This window comes from Watersipora subatra, chromosome 10 (assembly GCF_963576615.1).
Source record: "Watersipora subatra chromosome 10, tzWatSuba1.1, whole genome shotgun sequence".
In the NCBI taxonomy this organism is placed as follows: domain Eukaryota; kingdom Metazoa; phylum Bryozoa; class Gymnolaemata; order Cheilostomatida; family Watersiporidae; genus Watersipora; species Watersipora subatra.
This window is the reverse complement of record NC_088717.1, coordinates 57,052,231-57,071,392: the sequence shown is the minus strand read 5'-3', so window position 1 is coordinate 57,071,392 and position 19,162 is coordinate 57,052,231. Positions and strand designations below refer to the sequence as shown.

Here is a 19,162-nt window from a genome sequence, read left to right as displayed (position 1 = left end):
AAAATAGTTGACTAAAGTTGATTGCAAGCTACAGAACTAGTAGCAACTGCTTGTTGACCAACCAAATTGATTAAGGATGGATCGAGGTCTTGAACTGTTTTTAAAAAAATGAATGAGTCTCATGTCTTTGATTTTTCATGCAGTTGACAGAATGTGTAACAGTGTTAGTTAAGGCACAATTATATGGATAATGAAAAACACTTGTTATGGATGGTAGTCACTATATTTCTTAGAACCAGCTAAGAATACTATAGCACAATTGTTGCATGACGAGTAACAACAAGTTCTCATAGAAGTCAGCAGTAATCTACATGGTGTCTGAGATTATTAGTTTCCACCGAGGATGCCAGCGAGGTGGTCAGTGATCACACCAGCTGCATCACTTCCAGTCTTCGCAGCATCATTAAGGGTTCCCTTAGCATTGGCCAGAGCTTGAGCTGAAAGTAAGAAGTTTATAAGGTAGTAAAACTAACGATGATACACAGAATCAATAGAGCTATGAAACTGTGTTCATAGAGGTATAAAACACAGAATCAATAGAGCTATGAAACAGTGTTTACCAAAGTTTCTCTAATAGAGATTATAAAGATGTGCAGCAGAGATCACAAAGAACAAGGAAAGCAGGTTTATACACAGCATTTATTAAGTTTGTTAGAATTATATTTTAATACCAGAGAGAGTTCAATACTGAAGCCCTAAGTGATTTGTTCAGGAAACATGACAGTTCTTCATTGTCAACTTCAGTAGCTAGAGAAGTTTATTTTGATCATTCTGGGAGTATTTTAGAAAATTGTTAGAACTCACCGGCAATGCTAGTGACAGCCTCCTTAAGGGCATTCAGAGCATTGGTAGCATGGGTTCCTAGCTGACCAGCTTGTCCTTTAAGGCTTTCAATGTGTGTGGTGAGCTTGTTCTTAAGGTCATTAAAGCTTCCCTTGGCAGCATCGACCAGCTTGCCAGCGTGCTCCTTAGCTTGAGCTCCAAGTGCGGCAATACCCTACAGTGTAGCACACGCTATTTATATTCTGCTAGACAACTACTATATATCATAATACTGCAAGCAAAAGTTTGAGATCAGAGAAAAATATATATATGTTAGACTCACAGTCTTAAGGCTGTCAATGTGTGGTTGGAAGGTATCAGACACGCTTCCGGCAAAGTCAGCCAGTTTCTGCTTGGCTGCGTTCCATGCATCTCCGATTGAGTCGAATCCGAGAATGGCTCTCTCATCAACCTTCTTGCCAAACCTCTCTCTCAACTTGGACATACCAGCCTGGAAGATGTCTCTAATTTTGGAAGCAATAGTGGAGGCCATGCTGAGGAATCCCTTCTTGTTTTCTTTGTTGAACTCGGCTACAATATCATAATCTATGTAAAGACCAAGTTTTCTTTGCACAACTATGTAGACACGCAATGCAAAGTTTTTGCTTGAAGCCAACTCTCAGATTTTTCCTCCATAAATCTATTTCAATAATAAATTCTTTGAGATTTTTTAGAGTTTGAAAACTCATACTGCAACATCGTTGTAGTCCAACTCACCAACAATTCCATCAACTTTGTTTTCAGCATCATCTTCAATTTTTTTAAGAGAACCTTGGTCAGCGATCATACCAGTGAGTTTGGCGACAGCCTTCTTAAAGTTCTCCTGAAGCTTCTCTTTGAGCTACAACACAGACATGTCTGAGACATCATGACCTGTGTGAGCTGAGGCTATGTACTTCTTGATCTCTTATTATAACAATCACTTGTTTAGATAGAAAACTCACCTGTTTAAGCTTGTCAACACCCTGGGTGAAATGCTCCTTGACATCATCAAGTAGTGCTCTTTTGCCAAGAAGACCCTCAGTGTTCAAGTGCTCTAGCACAGTGCCAAGTACAGCTAAAAGGATTATGCTCATAGATATACATGTATATTGTTACATAATTCTGGCGCAAACCACAAAAAAACTGCTGTGAAAGTTTGAGCAAAATAATTTTGGACTTTATACACTACCTTGTCCAGCGTTTGCAAGCAGGCTGCCTCCCTGACTCAAAGCGCTGTCCAGAACACTCTGTCCGACACCTGCGAGTTTGCCTCCGAGTTTCTTGGCATGGTAACTGATGGTGTGTCCTAGTTTTTGGAACTGTATGAGAAACCAACAGTGTAACAAACCATCCATACTCTAACAAGTTACATCGATAAAAACTATCACTCCATCACTAAAACTAAAACTATCACAGTAGTTGAAGGTTGTAGAGAAATGGTTCACAAACTTCAAGAGTTTGAAAAAAGCAGGAATCTCTTACATCAATAACATAAAGGGAATAAAGAATAAAGAAATAAAAAAAGGTAAATGACACTTACAGTGCATACGAAAGAGTTGGTGCTTGTGCACACGAATGGTGGTGGGCCAACAGGAGTTGTGGCATCTTGGGCAAAAGCCCCGGCGATAGCTACGGCCAGAATTACTGCAGCGAACTTCATGATTTATACTGTGGTGGTGACCTTAGAACAAAAAGGTTGTTTGAGTTATCAAAATAAACTTACTTCTATGCTGAAGAGAAACAAAACATTCAAAGTTATGATTATGCCATTACACAGTAACTCACCTTCAAATGTATGACTACCAGAGTGAAGAATGCTGCCACTGCGCTGACTTATATACCCTCTCCTCATTCTCTAATCTCTTCTGTCACGTAATTTGCTGTAAAACTGCGCCACGTCAGCAGAACATCTGGTCTTTCCCTTTTAATCAGGACATCTCCCGGATTTTGAGTTATGCCATTACCCATTTTGGCTGTACAGCAGCTCATCTCAGCCAGATGTACGGTCTCACACTGATGTCAAACAATCTTATCACTATGTACACATTCCACTTAGAAAACATTCAAATTTTATTTACTAACCAGAAGGTGACTTGATGTGTAGCAATACATATTCTCTAAGGGCATATTGGTCTCTCTTGGCATTTTAGCTCAGAAAATATATAAAAATTTGAAAAGCTAAACAAAGAAGTTAGTGAAGGCTAACTTTTTATGAACTTTGAATATAATACTTAAAAATGTAGCAATTGATTTAAAAATCTATGTTTAGTGAAGCACTCCCTTTATTTTCTAGTTTTTGCATAACCTTTTGTAAATGTAGTTGTAACCAATACTTGAACTTGGCACCAGTTATCCTATAGCACCAGTTACATGTACATGTAGGTCTGCATTCATTAATCTGTTTTGTATCACAGGTGTCCTTTAGCGAGATATTGCCGAAGCCGAGGCCGGGCCGTAGTTTACACACACAAAAAAACAACAAAAATCCACATAGTTATGAGCAAAAACTAAAGTATCCACCCAAATATCTCACCAATCCGATGAGCAGCACACGCAAAAACTAAACCAATCGACAGAGCCACCCATCATGTCAAAAGATTCCAAGTTTTAAGTCATGTCTTACACAACTCACCTTATGGTTTCTCAAAACTTTTCCCAAAGTCCCTATTAATTTGAGACTGTCTGATTGCTGTTTTAGAAATGGTCGCCGCTAGCCTAACCTAACGTCCTGATTCAACATCTCAGTAACTAGCGGGACATTGCTGAGTGCTCCCGAACTTTTTGATTCCCTCTTTTAGCAATTCCCCGATAGTTAGTGAGATGTTGAATCAGGACGTTAGGTTAGGCTAGGCTAGCAGCGACCATTTCTAAAACAACAATTGGCAAATTAGTAAACAATTAGTAAACTATATAAAATTAAACTATATGTAAAAAATTGTAAAGTTATAATTAATAAAAAGAGGTTCTGTTGATACCTTAAAGACACGCAGGTAAAAGTATAAAATCAATTGCAGGTAAAGTTAGATTTGAATAGGCTTAAAGGTTAAGGCCGTAATAGAAATATGTCAGTGACTCACTCCAATTAGACTAAATGAAGTTTAAATTAACTTAGATTGCATTTTTTGATATTTACATACATCATAAATTATGTTAAATATTTACCAGATTTTTCAGCTCCATCTGCAGAACTGTAATGTTCAAAGAAACTTTGAATGCCATTTGTTGAAATTAGTTAACGCGGAGAGTAAAATATTTTTTGTCAAATTTATAATGTATGTTGAAACATTTGTAAGTTGAAATGATTGCAAATAGAGGTTGGCTTGTATTCAATTTTACAGATCAATGCTTTAAGAGTGAATTCTAAAGTACTTTGTAGGTCAAACAGTCCCAAAGCTATTGAACACGCCCCGAAAAACCTGTGCAACAACTGACAATTTAGTAAAAGTACAAAATTGTTTCAAATATTTTCATGGACTAAATAACAAAACTGGAAGGCAACGCATCGGCAATCATAATGCTGTGATATGCGAAAGCTAGATATGAGTATTACACGTAATCTTTCTGTCTCCAAGCTGCCAATCGCAATCACCAACTTATTTTACCATTTAAACTACAAGCTAGTTCTCTGTGTCTTTATGTCTTCTCACTGTCATATTGTGTTTTTATTCTGCTTCCGTTATTAAGTTATTTTATAAATTATGTTTCTTTTTTGTTCATTGCGGATGATATAAAGTCTTTGAAAACATGCTTGTCTTAAGTTTAGTACATTGCATGTCGCCGTGTAGGCCTGGGAAAAGCCATTTTGTTGTTTCCAGCAAAATAATATTTTGGCATTATAAACTGGTAGAGTTAACTTACACACTTACTCAACTCCCCAGTCACCAAAAGGAAACTTGAATTTCCTGAACACAAAATCAGTTTTATAAGAAGTAGCATTTAGAGATAATCAGTGTGTAACAGAGAAGAGCCTTATAGCCTAACTGATACCTTTATCTATAAATCTCAGTGTTTGTCTGTTATTTGTGTGTCCATTTATAGCGATAAAGTTATATGAGCGAAAAACCTGCTTCGTACTGGATTTGAACTTTGAACTATCTACTACGCCAGGGTCTACATTATTATACAATTAAATAGTTGTGGTCATACTCAATAGACCTGTCAACGGGCTTAAGCTTAAGCTAGCGTTAACCATGAAGCCATACTAGAAGAGAAATACGTGCCGGTACGTGAACAAACATGTTCGAACTTAAATGGTCAATAAGACTATATAATTGTAATTAGTATAGAGCTGTAGTAGGAACTGCGCCGGCACAGTATGAATTACACAGAAAAGTAAACACAGTACATGTAAATATTTATTAAAAATAAGTTTTCTGTTGAAAAACTTTTTAACTGTAAAAATGCCAGGCATTCAGTTAGTGTTTGAATATAGAATGCTGCCATATATAAAAGCTTCAAATGATATGATTTAGGCTAAGAGCATTATGAATTGTGAGACAAAGCTCTTTGAATACCTTGTATACCGCTACTGATAAGTTTCTGATATACTAGCCAAGAGTCACAGCATTGGCTTAAAATATTTTCTAATTTGTAGCCAGAAAGTTACAACTTAGTTTTTTAACTGCTATCAATATACCATATTAGGCCAAATATTAAACAGCATTTCCTACAGAGATTATTACCTGCTGCCAACATATGTATTTCACTGAAACCATTTGAAAAATGAAAAACCTTCTTTTCTATGGTTATCAATGACTACCAAGGAAACAGTTTTGTGCTTCAATCTGGTTATATTGAAAAAATAAAGGATACTACGAGCGCTAAAACATTCTGGGAAAGAATCTATTATCAGTCAAAGTAAATACGTACAAAAATATACACCTTTTTGTAGATTTGGAAAATAGACCTGCTTTGTTGCACATGCATGTACATGTAAGTACAAGAATAATCTTAGAAGTAGGTGATTCGTATGGTACCTGTTGGCAGATCTAAGTTTGTCAACCTATGTTAGCTGATGTTAGCCATTGTTAAATGCTGTTAATAGTCAGTAACAACTGTTAACATATGTTAACAGTTGTTAACATATGTTAACAGTTGTTAACATATGAACACATATATAACAGATGTTAACATATATGCCAACAGCTACATTGATTAGCACTCCTGACATATATGTATATAATAGCCGTAAGCTAAAAATCTATACAAAGATATGTACATAAGGAAAGAATTAATTCTTCAGTTCTTAGCTTGGCTCCACTTTTAGAGGTGAATGAGGACGTTTGACGGAAGCCCCTTATTTTAGATTATGCTGTGCTGATTGTTGAATGATTAAGTAATCAAAACGACCTGGTAAAAAGCCTTTATGTGTGAATAGAAACCCTTAAATGTGAACTATCAAACAAAATGGGCGAGGCCATTATTGTTTCTATATGGTGCCAAGTACACTCGCGATCCCTGAGACTTTCGTCGGTGGCTTTTTCGAAAAGCGTTTCTCTTTGCCGATGAAAATCGATACTTCACTGCTTCAACTACGGATAGCTGAGGTTCTTCAAACTCTCTGTGTAAAACATATTGACAGAAGCACATCCCCTACAAATGGCAAAAGAGTTGTTAAGCTAAGGCTGTTGCAGTACATCTGGACATTCTCTCACTGATAAAGTAGATAAATAGGCAGCTTTCAATCACCTAATCAACTCCTGTGCATGAGAAGAAATAATTTTAGGAGCTTTTTTAAAACAACTGAAATTGCTTCAACAAACTCATAGCAAACAAACTCAAAATGTAAAGAAATAAAAAACAAGTCGTACTTCACATTAACAAACTCGATATAATTGGCTCAAGTTCAACCGGCAAGCAACGCAACGTCTCAACGAATATTTACCATTCTTGGTAAAAGATTCATTGCCAACCATCGATGACAAGTTTGTTTTAACCAATGTTTGTTTGTTGCGTTTGGTAAGAGTGAGTCAGAAATTATTTACATACAGATTACATTTAGAAAGTTGTCAAAATAAAATTCCATAATTTTTGCTAAAATTTTGTTTTACTTATCAGCTGTCACAAGTCTTTGACAGAGGCAGTCTCTGTGCCATGTATGTCATGTATGTCATATGCAGGAACAAGTGTTAACATAGTAGTGTCAAGATTCTAGACTAAGGGCATTTCAAGATATTTTTCAAGTTCTTCGAAAAAAACACAGCTACTTAGAGAAAAGGTGGCTTGAAAAAAATGAAACTGAACGGAAAGAGAAGTTTGACTGCAAATTTTCTGGTGCCTGTTATTAGAGATCACAAGACAAAAAAACAAAAACAGGTTTGGTCTTTTATAGTTGAAATCTATAACTGAAAGTAAAGTAGCGTGTCGGAGGGTCAAATCAAATTGCTTACCTTTTCTCGGTGTTCTTTTTCTTCTACATTTGGCAATTTGTGTCTGGTGAGTGCCTCAAAATAGTCCCACTCAAACTTCTTTGTCAGCGTATTCACTCTTTTCTGTAAGCAGTTAAAAGTCAGCGTATTCACTCTTTTTTGTAAGCAGTTAAAAGTCAGCGTATTCACTCTTTTCTGTAAGCAGTTAAAAGTCAGCGTATTCACTCTCTTCTGTAAGCAGTTAAAAGTCAGCGTATTTACTCTTTTCTGTAAGCAGTTAAAAGTCAGCGTATTTACTCTTGTCTATGATGTTCCTGTGTGACATATTAGAACCCATAGGAACAACTGAACCTGATGTTGCTCACCTTGACCACCATTATGGCTAACTTTTATATCACATGTATAATTGTAATTATTATAATTATTATTATTATAATATATATTATTATAATTATTGTTATTATAATTATTATTATTATCGGTTTTATTATGGGTTTTACCACAGCTTAAGCTGGTGTTATTTCCTGCTAACAAGATAGTTCCTTTAGGCTAGAATGAACAGAACTTTCTTGAGGATGTTAGCCAATCCAAACAGATTGTCTGCTGCATCAACGGTTTTTTTCATAACTCTCAGTAGAGCGATCCATTGGCAATAAACCCGATTTTTGGTTCCGATAACTCCTGATATTGAGAGGAAGAAAGGCCAGAAAAGGGAGAGAGAGAGGGAAGCCTGGTATTGTAGCAGTAGATGAGCTGAGGTCAAAAATTGGTGATTATTATTATTAGTCACTGAAGAGTTTAAAAAGATAATACTGTAAATAATTCAGTCTTAATCAACATATTTTTATTGTGAGTTCTTACCATGATTTTATCTAGCTTGAGGGTGGCACTGTCTCCATTCCCTAAAAAGTTTGTCTGTGCGGTCAGAGGTCCGTTAACTCTTGTCATATTGTCATGAACATGACAATAAAGGGTTTGCTACAATATTCAGTAAGCAAATAAAATGTTTTCAGGGTTACATGCTGAGAGAAAAGGAAGAAAACTTCAAAATTAAGCTTCAAATATGCAAAACTCCAAAACCCTGCTACATTAATATTTATTTTTAGAATGGTTAGGTCAACTTTCAGTTTTAGCGTTTCTGCATATACAAATACAAAAAATCAAATTTCAGGACAAAAAACCAATATTACCCGGAAAAAAACGTAAAGTGATCATAAAAAGACCAATTGGACCAAAAGAAATTGTTTAAACCTAAAATAAGAGAGCATGAGAGTTATAATCTGATAGTAATTCGTACTAATTTATTTTTTATATTTTTATGACAGTTTAGTAACTAAGAAACCATTATAATGAGTAAATCATAGTATCCACAGATGAAAATTTTAAAAACATTGTAAAATAAAACAATATCTTGGTTCAACTTATTGGATCCAAGAAAAATAAGGACCTAAGAAGGAACATTACCTTTACTTTTCTCACAGGCAAGGTCAATCTTACCTGGCAGAGTTCAAAGTTGTAGTAGATAAACAATCTTACCTGGCAGAGTTCAAAGTTGTAGTAGATAAACAATCTTACCTGGCAGAGTTCAAAGTTGTAGTAGATAAACAATCTTACCTGGCAGAGTTCAAAGTTGTAGTAGATAAACAATCTTACCTGGCAGAGTTCAAAGTTGTAGTAGATAAACAATCTTACCTGGCAGAGTTCAAAGTTGTAGTAGATAAACAATCTTACCTGGCAGAGTTCAAAGTTGTAGTAGATAAACAATCTTACCTGGCAGAGTTCAAAGTTGTAGTAGATAAACAATCTTACCTGGCAGAGTTCAAAGTTGTAGTAGATAAACAATCTTACCTGGCAGAGTTCAAAGTTGTAGTAGATAAACAATCTTACCTGGCAGAGTTCAAAGTTGTAGTAGATAAAATAGAGACGTATTCTAGATGAGCAAGACCAGTAGGCCCTCTGGCAGTGTAGCACCAGGTTGGTTTCTCTGAACCTTTTGTTTAGCTCTTCTGTTTTAATTCTGTACTTTAGATATTTCTAAAAACAAAACAATATATACACTTATCTAATTAGCAGGGTGTATAAAGACCTATATAATTAACAAGGCATATAAAGACTTATATAATTAACAAGGTATATAAAGACATATAATTAACAAGGTATATAAAGACATAATTAACAAAGTGTATAAAGACTCACATAATTGACGAGATGAATAAGAACAGCGAGCATTACGAGGGCAACTAGAGTAGGTAAAAAGAAAACCAAGATCATAAAGCTCCAGAAAATGCTCCCTGACAAGTCAGCATCTTCCGAACTATGATGATGTAATGCGCCTACAAAGTATATATGTATGTATACACTGTACTATCATCAAGGCTGTACTGTCAAGCATATGCACATACACGTATAATGGTTGTGACCTCATGTCGACCTTTTCATCGTATATCAGCTTTGCCGTGTTGTTTGTATGAATTTTTATTTTTCCAAATAGAGCTGTAAAGTTAGAAAATTTACGGTGCAGAATGTTGCACTTTGTTGCCATAATTGTTTTGCACACACTATACCCGTTTGCTATATATATATATATATATATATATATATATATATATATATATATATATATATATATATATATGTATACAGTTATGTCAATGTTTGTATATATTTTAATATAATAGACGACCTGATTGTTTCAAGAGCATACCAGTGGCCAGGAATCACAGGCTAAAGTTTACCACTGCTGTTAACTATTAAAGGGAATAGGAATGACCAGTGACTAACAATCAATGACCGCAACTGCTGCCTCTGTCATCACTGAGAAGTGCAAAAAGGCATATCAGTGGCAAGGAAACGGAGGCCAGACAGAGATTACAGCTGCTTCAGGCATTACGGAAAATCATAAAATAGCATACCAGTGACAAGAAACCAAAGGCTAAAGGTCACAGCTGCTGTCACGGCCATCACTGATAAGAATAGGGTTGGAAGTGAGCAGTCAACTGCCTTCTGGAAGAACGACACTTTGGAGGCTTCGGTCAGGGATTTAAGGATGCTTTCAAACTCTGCATCAGTTATCTGTAGCCAAACAAACAGTTCTGCGTTAGCCAAATAGCAACGCACAGATTAGAAAATAGCCAATGAGAATTGGCATTATGACTCATTTGATGTAAAGTCACTCTTTTACGGAAAGTTGTTAATCAAAATCATTAAAATCCGTTGTAATCAAAAGTATGTTGTCTATTCATCTAATTTCTTTTTTGAAGCCTACAAATTAATCAGAGTTTGTTGTTGTAATTAGCCCGAGTACCTGGAGACCACGACGAGTGAGAGCGGAAGGAGCTCGGTAGACGGGATCCTGTTGAGGACAACAAAGTGAGGTGCATGGACAGTAAGTGTCCAGTATGCTAGGTGGTGTTCCCCGCTCAAGCTCAAATGACTTGTACTTCCGAGCTGTAATACGGCGGATGACTGCTCCGTTAGGATAATCTGTCAAATTATGAGCAAATACTCAAATCTTCATAACAAAAGTATTATATGTCTGATAGCTTTGCTGTTTCACTTCATGTCTTTAGCGATTCTACTGTAGGAGGTGTCAAGAAGGCTGTGAACTAAGACAAGGTAAAGAACTGAAGCTAAGGAAATGCTTAAGGTTGATATAAAAGATGAAGGAGTTGTCCTCTTTATGTACTCACTGCTTGGTTCTTTGGTTATGATAGCCTGAGAGTCAGAGGAAGTCTTTTGAGAAGATGAATGTTCTTTAGAAAAGGGAGAGACACCTCTAAAATCTCCCTTTTCGGCTGGCGGTGCAGAAGGCTGCACAGCCATATTGTCCTTGTTTACTGGTCCTGCAATAAGGGGTAACAGTGGTATCTTACAACTCTACTGAAAATACCAACTTTTAAGAATGAAAAAGCATGTAATTCATATACAATGTATATGTGTTACATACATTGTGCACATACCATATATAATGTTAATAACATTCACAATATGGCACACATATAATGCATATACAATGTGTTCATCTAAAAAATAATGTGTGTCATATGCATTATGTAAATGTCATATACTGTGCCAGCAATATAAAGTGTTGTGTCACATACAGTGTGGATGTATCACATGCTTATTACGCTTTAGCTGCTACACTGAGTAAACCTATTATGTCTGTGGATCGTACAGTACCCACTGCTTGCTATGCGTAACGTACACCTTCTGCCATAACAACCTGCTTGACATGTGATGCACTATGAAATTATGTCACCACTCCAAGTACCTCTGTGTTAGATAGTATTCATGATCTCGTATGAGCAAACACAACAGTATATATGTGTAAGATGATTGTTCTCTCATGCCATGTCATGCCAATGACTCATGTTAAATCACATTCAACAATGTTATGCACATACATGGTTATTACAGAGAATGCTCTGTTCGGTTGGCTACATACCACTAAGTGTGCTACACAATTCAAAATCTTTTTTGGCTCGCTACTGGCTAATGGTTGTTCATTTCATGCCAATATGAGTAAGCCACAATTAACTCATTTTGTGAGAAGAATAAGTGAATGTGACTGATTTTTACCCTTTAGGTAGTAAGACAATTATTTCAACTCATTTTTTCATTTTTCACATTTCACAAACTGCTCATATTGTTCCGTAATCAAAAAAATAAATAAAGATGGCTGCATCGCCCCAACGAAAAACATGCTAAAGCACAGCAATCTGCAATAGATAGTGTTCATGTCAAGAATAGATCAATGACATTCACTAAGCTTGAATAAAAATTATGCCATTTAAGATTCTGGCAGACACCTGCCAGCTGGTGTCTACTGGAGCGCTCAGTGCCCTCAGTACAACAAATCGTAATAACCTGATGCAATACTTAGCCGAAGTGTATGTCGTACATGAAAGTTAACTGTCTACGCTATATCATCATTGCTCATTCATATTGTATTTATGCATATGTTACTGATAATTAATAATACTAGTTACCAACCAGAAGAGAGAATCTTGGTGAGTCTATCATAGCAGTCTGTGTCAATAGAGTGAAATATTTTTGGCAGGCGACTTAGGCTGGCAGGAAGCTCCGCATCTGGCAGCAACAGAACTAGCAGCCTGTTCTTTCTGTCTTCCTGCAATTAAGATGTTATTGTTTCCTTCTAAGCTCTGCATTTTACGAAAGTGTCAGCTCTTGTTTCGAGCTGTGTGTTCTTGTTCTCCTAGTGTTGATATTGTATGGTCATTTTCTGTCAGTGTCAGTTTTGTAAGTGTCACTCACTACTCTCATCTGTACTCGCACTAGATAATCATAACCATAAATGCCACTTATTACACGTGTCATCTACTAAAAGTGTTATCTATGGCAAGAGTTTTTTACTGCAAGTGTCACCTACTGCAAGTGTCACTTACAGGTGAGCGTCATCTACTGCAATTGTCACCTACTGCAAGTGTCACCTACAAGTGAGTGTCATCTACTGCAAGTGTCATTTACTGCAAGTGTCATCTACTAAAAGTGTCATTTACTGCAAGTGTCAGCTACTGGAAGTTTCACTTACTGCAAAGTTCCTACTGTAAGTGTCATAACTGCTTGTGCTCTCACAAGAAGAATAAGAATAAAAATGTCAAAAGACAGCAATCTATGCCAGTTTTTTGTAGGATCAGTGTAGTATTTAAAACGCATATACCACTCTACGGCACGTGTGTTACTTTAATTTTACAGTGGCTTTTGTCATTATTACAAGGTTTATTATGATGAACAAAATGTTTAGCTCTTTAAATGGGAACAACATCATTTATTATACTTTCTGCATATCCCTCCATTGTACCCGCTGTCATGAGATACTCACTTCTGACATGACGCCATACGCAACTGACTCAAACTGAGGCAGCTCATTTTCTACAAACTCTTGACTGCAGACGAGTACAATTCGCTGACTGAGTGTGATAGCCAACAGCAGGTTTGAAGTGTTTGAAAGGTCAGCCTTGAAGTCTCTCTCGTTAGTCATTACCTTCAGGTCATGCGGGCTGTAAAACGTTGAAATTTTGTACATGCTGACGATTACTTTACTTTTAAAAATATACTAATTGAGCAAACATTTACAGTAACTACTATATATAAATCTATCTAATTTTTATTTTATTTTATATTTAGTCAAATATGCACTATAAATATGTTTGTCTATGCATTAAATTACGGTTCTAGTGAATCAATAAATACATGTATTATTCAATATTTGCAAGGTTGGGAGTTGCGATACCTCTCTGGGTTTTGAGCCTCTGAAGATGCTAACAGCTCTGAAGAATTCATCAACATATTATTTAGTTTCTTAGACACTCTTAAAGGTCATCATTACTCTGTCAACTTATTGTTTATTTCAGTTACTCCAACATGTTGAAGTGATGAAAGGGGAGGCAATTGTCAATATTGCCCTTATCTATCAAAACGTCAAACTGATGCTTTGACGTTAAAAAATTGGATGCCTTTCATATTCGGCAAGATTACGCGTGTGGCTATTATTGTGAAAAATATTTACACAGTTTACATTCTCCATGCCTTTTTGACACCTCAACTTTACCTTCACACACAAGTATTTAAACAATTCACACTGTTTTGCCATAAAAACAAGTTTTGGTGCGTTAATGCGTCATGCATTAGATCATTAAAATGGAAGTGTGTTCATTATTTTACCTAAATTTAACTATTTAACTCTGTTCCACTTCAGCAGTTACATCAAATCTAATGCTTAACCCTCTCTGTATTCACATTTTAGCTACTTCTCAAGTTTTACTAATTGATCTCTCAATATGCTAAAAATATATTATCTTGTTTAGCATAATTTTCTGAGAATTGAACAAGTTGTAGAAGTAAACAAAATTTCACTAAAACAAAAGAGTTGTCAATGTGAGATGATACCCAAACATACACCGCTATTACTACTTGTCGCTGATGTGAATGAAGCCTCTTGTTTTGCACACAAAACTCAAACATTGTTTGTTCTAAAAAACTGTCTCAGATTGCACAGTAAAAAGATTAGTTAAGGCAGGATATTTTACAAGCACATCCATTTTACAAAGTCAGCCTACTTGCAAGTTGACTAAGCTTGATAAAAGCATAAAACTATTAAATTATACGCTATAATGTATAAAATTTTACATTATAAAGTATAAAATTATGTATTATAATTTTATAAAATTATACGTTATAGTGACTATTTAGGATCGAGCCGCCAACTAAATGTAATTTTTTGTATTTGCAACTTCATACGATTTTTTAGATGAGGGCAAGATGGTGTTGTCTTGTTGCATCTAGTTACGAGCATAACGGAGCTCTTTAGCTACAGTAGCAGGAAATATTTTAAGTATAGGCTCTCTCTTATTGGTCACTTTAAAATATGAGCTTTCTCGTATTAGTTATTTTGAAATGTGAGCTCTCTTATTGGTTACTTTTAAAGAAGAGCTCATTCTTATTGGTCACTTTTAAATAAGAGCTCTCTCTTTTATTGGTAACTTTTAAATGCGAGCTTTCTCTCTCTCTTATTGGCTACTTTTAAATATGAGCTCTCTCTTATTGGTTATTTTTTAAAAAGTGCTTATCCTCTTATTGGCTACTTTTAAATAAGAGCTCAACCTTATTAGTTACGTTTGGAATAAGGCAAGCTACAGCACTATTAAATCATAATTTTTTTTTAAATTGTCAAGAATTCTCATACATGCATTTGACAGTGATGGCATAGCCACTGATTTGTACAACATTGAAGATAGCATGCTGGAATGACAAACACTGGACAACGAGTTCAAGGTCAAATGAAGATAGATGAGGTACTGAAAATGAATAAAATGGTCAAAAACATTTATCACAAATCGTTAACTTTAAGGTTCCAGTTATTCATATCAAACCCTAACTGACCTGCAGGCTTCCAACAGCTGGAAGCCTTAAAAGAAGCAGAATTGGGTGTAACAAACACGACAGAAACATGCAAGTAGTATTTTCAGGCTACAGCATACAATGCCAATGAGCAAAGCATGACCAAAACCATAGCATAGGAGCAATAAATTGTTAACAATGAATATGTTCACAATGAATGAGCACTATGTTTGGTTAGAACTGGGGCTAAGGTTGTCGAAGCTAAGCACTCGGAGCACCAATCATTCTCTACCTGTCATCGCTAAATGATAATATAAAATAGCCTGTTAAACATGTATCAATCAATAACAAACAGTGCAAAGCAATAAAATTATTGAAGTTGTCTGCTTTCATAATGGAGCATATAACTCTGAATTTGTTCAACGCTGTAACGACTGTTGACATGCAGATAAAGCTTGACTGATATCACATTTAAGCTGGCATTTTGTGCAATTATATTACAAGAAGCAAAAGAAACCTGGCTAAGTACAACTGTTTAAACTCAGTATGCAATATATTTCTAAAAACTCAAACATGTGAAACACAGTTAATAAAAGATAACTAGCATTTATCGTAAACTTGTATATTGAAAGTTTCACGAATACTTTCAAGAACATTTTGAGTGCTGCATAACGCTTTTTTATTGTTCTCTCAAAGTTCCAATATTAATAAAACTGCCAAATCAGAATTTAGCGGTACAATTAGACAGTGTTTACAAGCAGCTAAAATTTGTCTATTACTACCAGTAGCTCACTCAGTTCATACTAGGGCAGTGCTAAAGCTTATCTGAAAGCATAGTGTCAATCACCTGTTCTCTATTGTCGAGACATAATGCTCAACAAGATCCTGGTCATCAGCGTTGGAGGAGTGGTAGATGAAGGCATGGCAGTGCTCATCCGACTGGAGAGGTGGGACTCCATCTGGCATATCGACTTCTTCTTCTGCTTCGTGTCCTACTGACTCATTTTCTTCAGACTCACTCTCTGAAAGACAAGGTAAAATAAATGTTGAAGAACAGAAATGTAGATAATAGGTGTTTGTCACAAGCTTAATCTGTTCTAGTCAACATTTTGGTATTGTTAAAGGGATAAGGATTCAGTCAGACTACAGAGAAGGCATTTTAGCAGACAGTTTACTAGCAATTAGTGGAGCTCATTCCAAAACACATACATGTAAAGAACTAAAGATAAATGTAAACAACATATTTAACTTAAAGTGCAAAACAACTCAAATAACTAATAAGGTAAAACACTCTAAACTTGCTAACACGTTTCCAAACTGACTAAAAAAATTAGTTATGCCTGGTATTTAGGCAATCAACAGTTTTTTAACATTATCATGAACCTATTGATGTTGTATTTTTGAGCTTTCTCAAGAGCCGCAAGTCAAAAACTTGTTATATATGTATGTATATCACTTCATTGACAATACTTTCATTTCAAACAAAAATGTTTTCAATTTATACCATACAAGAATCTTAAAACAAAAAAGGGCAACAGTTAGCCAATCAAATCAAATAATTGGTTTGACATATAACCTTTAAAATACTTTTCTCTGTTAATAAAACAGATATTATTTGGAAGATCGTTAAATTTAAATTACAATTAAAATTTGCCTAAAACTTTAAAAACTGAAATTTTTTGTTACAAGTTTTCGACCCTTGACCCTTGACCTCGTACATAAAAAGTTCTATGATCACAGCTAGCAGTAGCTGTCAGAACACTTTTACAAACAGACAATTTCTGAAAAATAATTGTATTATAATATTTAAGTGATCGATTCTGCAGTAATGCATTTCATGGCGGTTAATTTTAGTCGATATAATACAAGCAGCTCTTAAACAGAATCAGAGCATCAAACTAAACACATGTGGAGCTACGAGCAATAGAGCGAGACACAAATGTTTTTCCACCATATATACGCATCGAAGTAAGAGAAGAGCTTTCTAGGCTTATAGAGGAGCTGCTACACGGCAGCAGTTGGCCCCAGTCATCACTAGATGTAGACTTGTCCAGACACGTTGAGCAAGATTCGCTAGGTGATGAGCAGATGAAGGTATGATCCTTTGCTTCCCAGCCACCATTGTAATCTGCTGCTATGTACGGAAATAGACATTTTGACAGCTAGAACTAGAGCTCAATATTTTGATAGAGGTCTGCTAGTTCTCTATGACGACTCTGTGAAAGAACTGTATATGTATGCGGGTTACGTCTGTCTGTTACATCTGCGGGTTACGTCTGCGTGTTACATCTACGTGTTACATCTGAGTGTTGCATCTGCCTGTTACGCCTGAGTGTAATGTTGTAAGACTAAAAGGTCACTTAGCAAGAGGATCTAATTCGCAGGTAGTCTAAGTGGTGGCTAAGTGTTGTGAGACTGCGAGAAAGTATATGGTGCGGCAATACAATATCAAGAGGCGTGTTAAATATTGTATGTGAGTCTAGTGACAGCTGACAAACAACAACAGGTGGTTAACTGAAATCTAGTGTGTAGGAGTTTTATTGTACCATTCTCAGTGACACTGCTCAATGGTGTACCATCTGATGACTTGGGGTATTCCTGATTACCAACCCCACCATACTCTAAACAAAGCGCAATAACAATATAGTTGCAAAAGGAGAAAATGGTCAAAGAAAGCAGAAAAGTGCACGCACGCGCACACACACACACAGAAACCAAGCTCAATTGGGCAACTGATATCTGTAGAAATGCTACCTGTCTTTTTATTGGCTGATTAATAAAACAAGCATCTTTATGACTTTAAAAAAGAAAAATTTATGCTAGAATAATTTTACTCGTCGAACAAAAGTTAAGTTTGTAGTTATTTAGTTGCTCAACCATTGAGAGTTGACATCACAATATGGAGAAAACTGTTCAACTGTAAGCAACAAAGCAAAAATGATATGAATTTATAAATAATATAGTCATTACCTATGGCATCCAACACTTCATCGTCGACTGCGCAAACAAGCAGATCATCATGTCAACACATTGTAGTCATTTAGTAAGTAAAGTACGTGAATAAAAAGATATACATTGAAGGACTTTTATATTCAGCTTAAGGATAGTTAGATTTAAACTGGAAATATCATACAGGTTTTTTTTTGATAAAAGAATACTAATACAAAATGTAGTAAAAGCTTATAGGAATGTATTATTTAAAATCATGCCATTAATTTATGATAGTCCAGCTACAGAAAATTTGTTAACTTAAAATCACATAGCAAGACAGGTAGAGACAACTTCAGAAATGTCAAATAAACCTATGAAGGTCCTAAAAGATGTTCTCGTAGGTATAAATTTTGCTGTTCATGGCTCTAGGCAAATAGGGGAAGACTCGCAATCACCCACTCAACTAGGAAAGATCTCAGGTTTCAAATCTAAAAGTAGTTTCAAGTGCTATGCTGTCAACTCTATGCTAAATCTTTCACTCCACTATCTAAACAGTAAATACTGTGTTACTATAGCAGCACCTGACAAATCTTCGCTGTCAGAACTGTAATCTGAGTCTGAAAGGAGAGAGTGACTTATTTAGCACCATCACACAAACAAAACAAGGATAACCCTCCATTTTCCAATAGATGAAAAACTCCTCAAGTTTTTTGAGACAAAGAAGGTCAATTTGACAAGAAATCTTACCAAACACACTTTTAAATAGTTCAGTGTAACAGCCTAGGCTGAGGCCAGATATTTTGGCATCTAAAACCAGTTTTAGATTTTGAGTAGTTTAATAAAATGAGATAACACAATGTAAAAGTTGGCACAATTGAATATGTGTGACATACACTCTTTAAAGACAGAGTACAACCAGTCAATATAGCAAAGACTATACTGTTGAATTGCAGACTTGTTCACCATGACCAGAAAATTAAACAGCTGCACAGGTATGAAGCAAAAAGCGACTGAAAAAAGAATTTGCATTTAGGTAATCTTCAATACTTCAAAATTTGATTTTCTTATACTAACGCCTTAATCTAACAGTTTAGTTTTTAGAAAAGTACGAAACTATACAAAAAATTACTCAGACAGGTCAAGCACACGAAGGTTAAATAATCTACATGGAGTTTTCTTCTCTTAGAAAATAGTTGAAC

General features: G+C 35.6%; 2 protein-coding genes across 2 annotated transcripts in view; both read right to left on the bottom strand.

Annotated features, from left to right (window-relative positions):
* Positions 1 to 201: 201 nt before the first annotated feature.
* LOC137406130 (apolipoprotein A-I-like) lies at positions 202 to 2,608 on the bottom strand. Its single transcript, XM_068092661.1, has 8 exons — positions 2,590 to 2,608; positions 2,345 to 2,485; positions 1,994 to 2,123; positions 1,767 to 1,879; positions 1,540 to 1,663; positions 1,106 to 1,353; positions 805 to 997; positions 202 to 437 (listed from the first exon to the last, which is right to left on the bottom strand). The coding sequence occupies exons 2-8, from the start codon at positions 2,462 to 2,464 to the stop codon at positions 328 to 330; spliced, it is 1,038 nt and encodes a 345-aa protein (XP_067948762.1). The 5' UTR covers positions 2,465 to 2,485; positions 2,590 to 2,608; the 3' UTR covers positions 202 to 327.
* A 3,032-nt stretch (positions 2,609 to 5,640) lies between these two features.
* Positions 5,641 to 19,162, bottom strand: part of LOC137407244 (uncharacterized) — a 92,579-nt gene continuing 79,057 nt past the window's right edge. Inside the window, exons 7-17 of the mRNA XM_068093849.1 lie at positions 15,880 to 16,054; positions 13,015 to 13,192; positions 12,165 to 12,300; positions 10,862 to 11,014; positions 10,477 to 10,655; positions 10,085 to 10,244; positions 9,369 to 9,505; positions 9,060 to 9,206; positions 8,034 to 8,150; positions 7,194 to 7,295; positions 5,641 to 6,396 (exon numbers count right to left, since the gene is read on the bottom strand). Of these exons, the coding sequence (XP_067949950.1) occupies positions 6,202 to 6,396; positions 7,194 to 7,295; positions 8,034 to 8,150; positions 9,060 to 9,206; positions 9,369 to 9,505; positions 10,085 to 10,244; positions 10,477 to 10,655; positions 10,862 to 11,014; positions 12,165 to 12,300; positions 13,015 to 13,192; positions 15,880 to 16,054 (1,679 nt within the window). The 3' untranslated portion in view covers positions 5,641 to 6,201. The remainder of the gene's footprint in view (positions 6,397 to 7,193; positions 7,296 to 8,033; positions 8,151 to 9,059; positions 9,207 to 9,368; positions 9,506 to 10,084; positions 10,245 to 10,476; positions 10,656 to 10,861; positions 11,015 to 12,164; positions 12,301 to 13,014; positions 13,193 to 15,879; positions 16,055 to 19,162) is intronic.

Excerpts from the sequence above, each read along its gene's own strand:
- LOC137406130 (XM_068092661.1), bottom strand. The coding sequence starts at position 2,464 with ATGAAGTTCGCTGCAGTAATTCTGGCCGTAGCTATCGCCGGGGCTTTT. Across the intron at positions 2,124-2,344 it reads CCAACTCTTTCGTATGCACT|TTCCAAAAACTAGGACACAC; the intron begins GTAAGTGTCATT and ends TTTCTCATACAG. Across the intron at positions 998-1,105 it reads ACATTGACAGCCTTAAGACT|GGTATTGCCGCACTTGGAGC; the intron begins GTGAGTCTAACA and ends GCTACACTGTAG.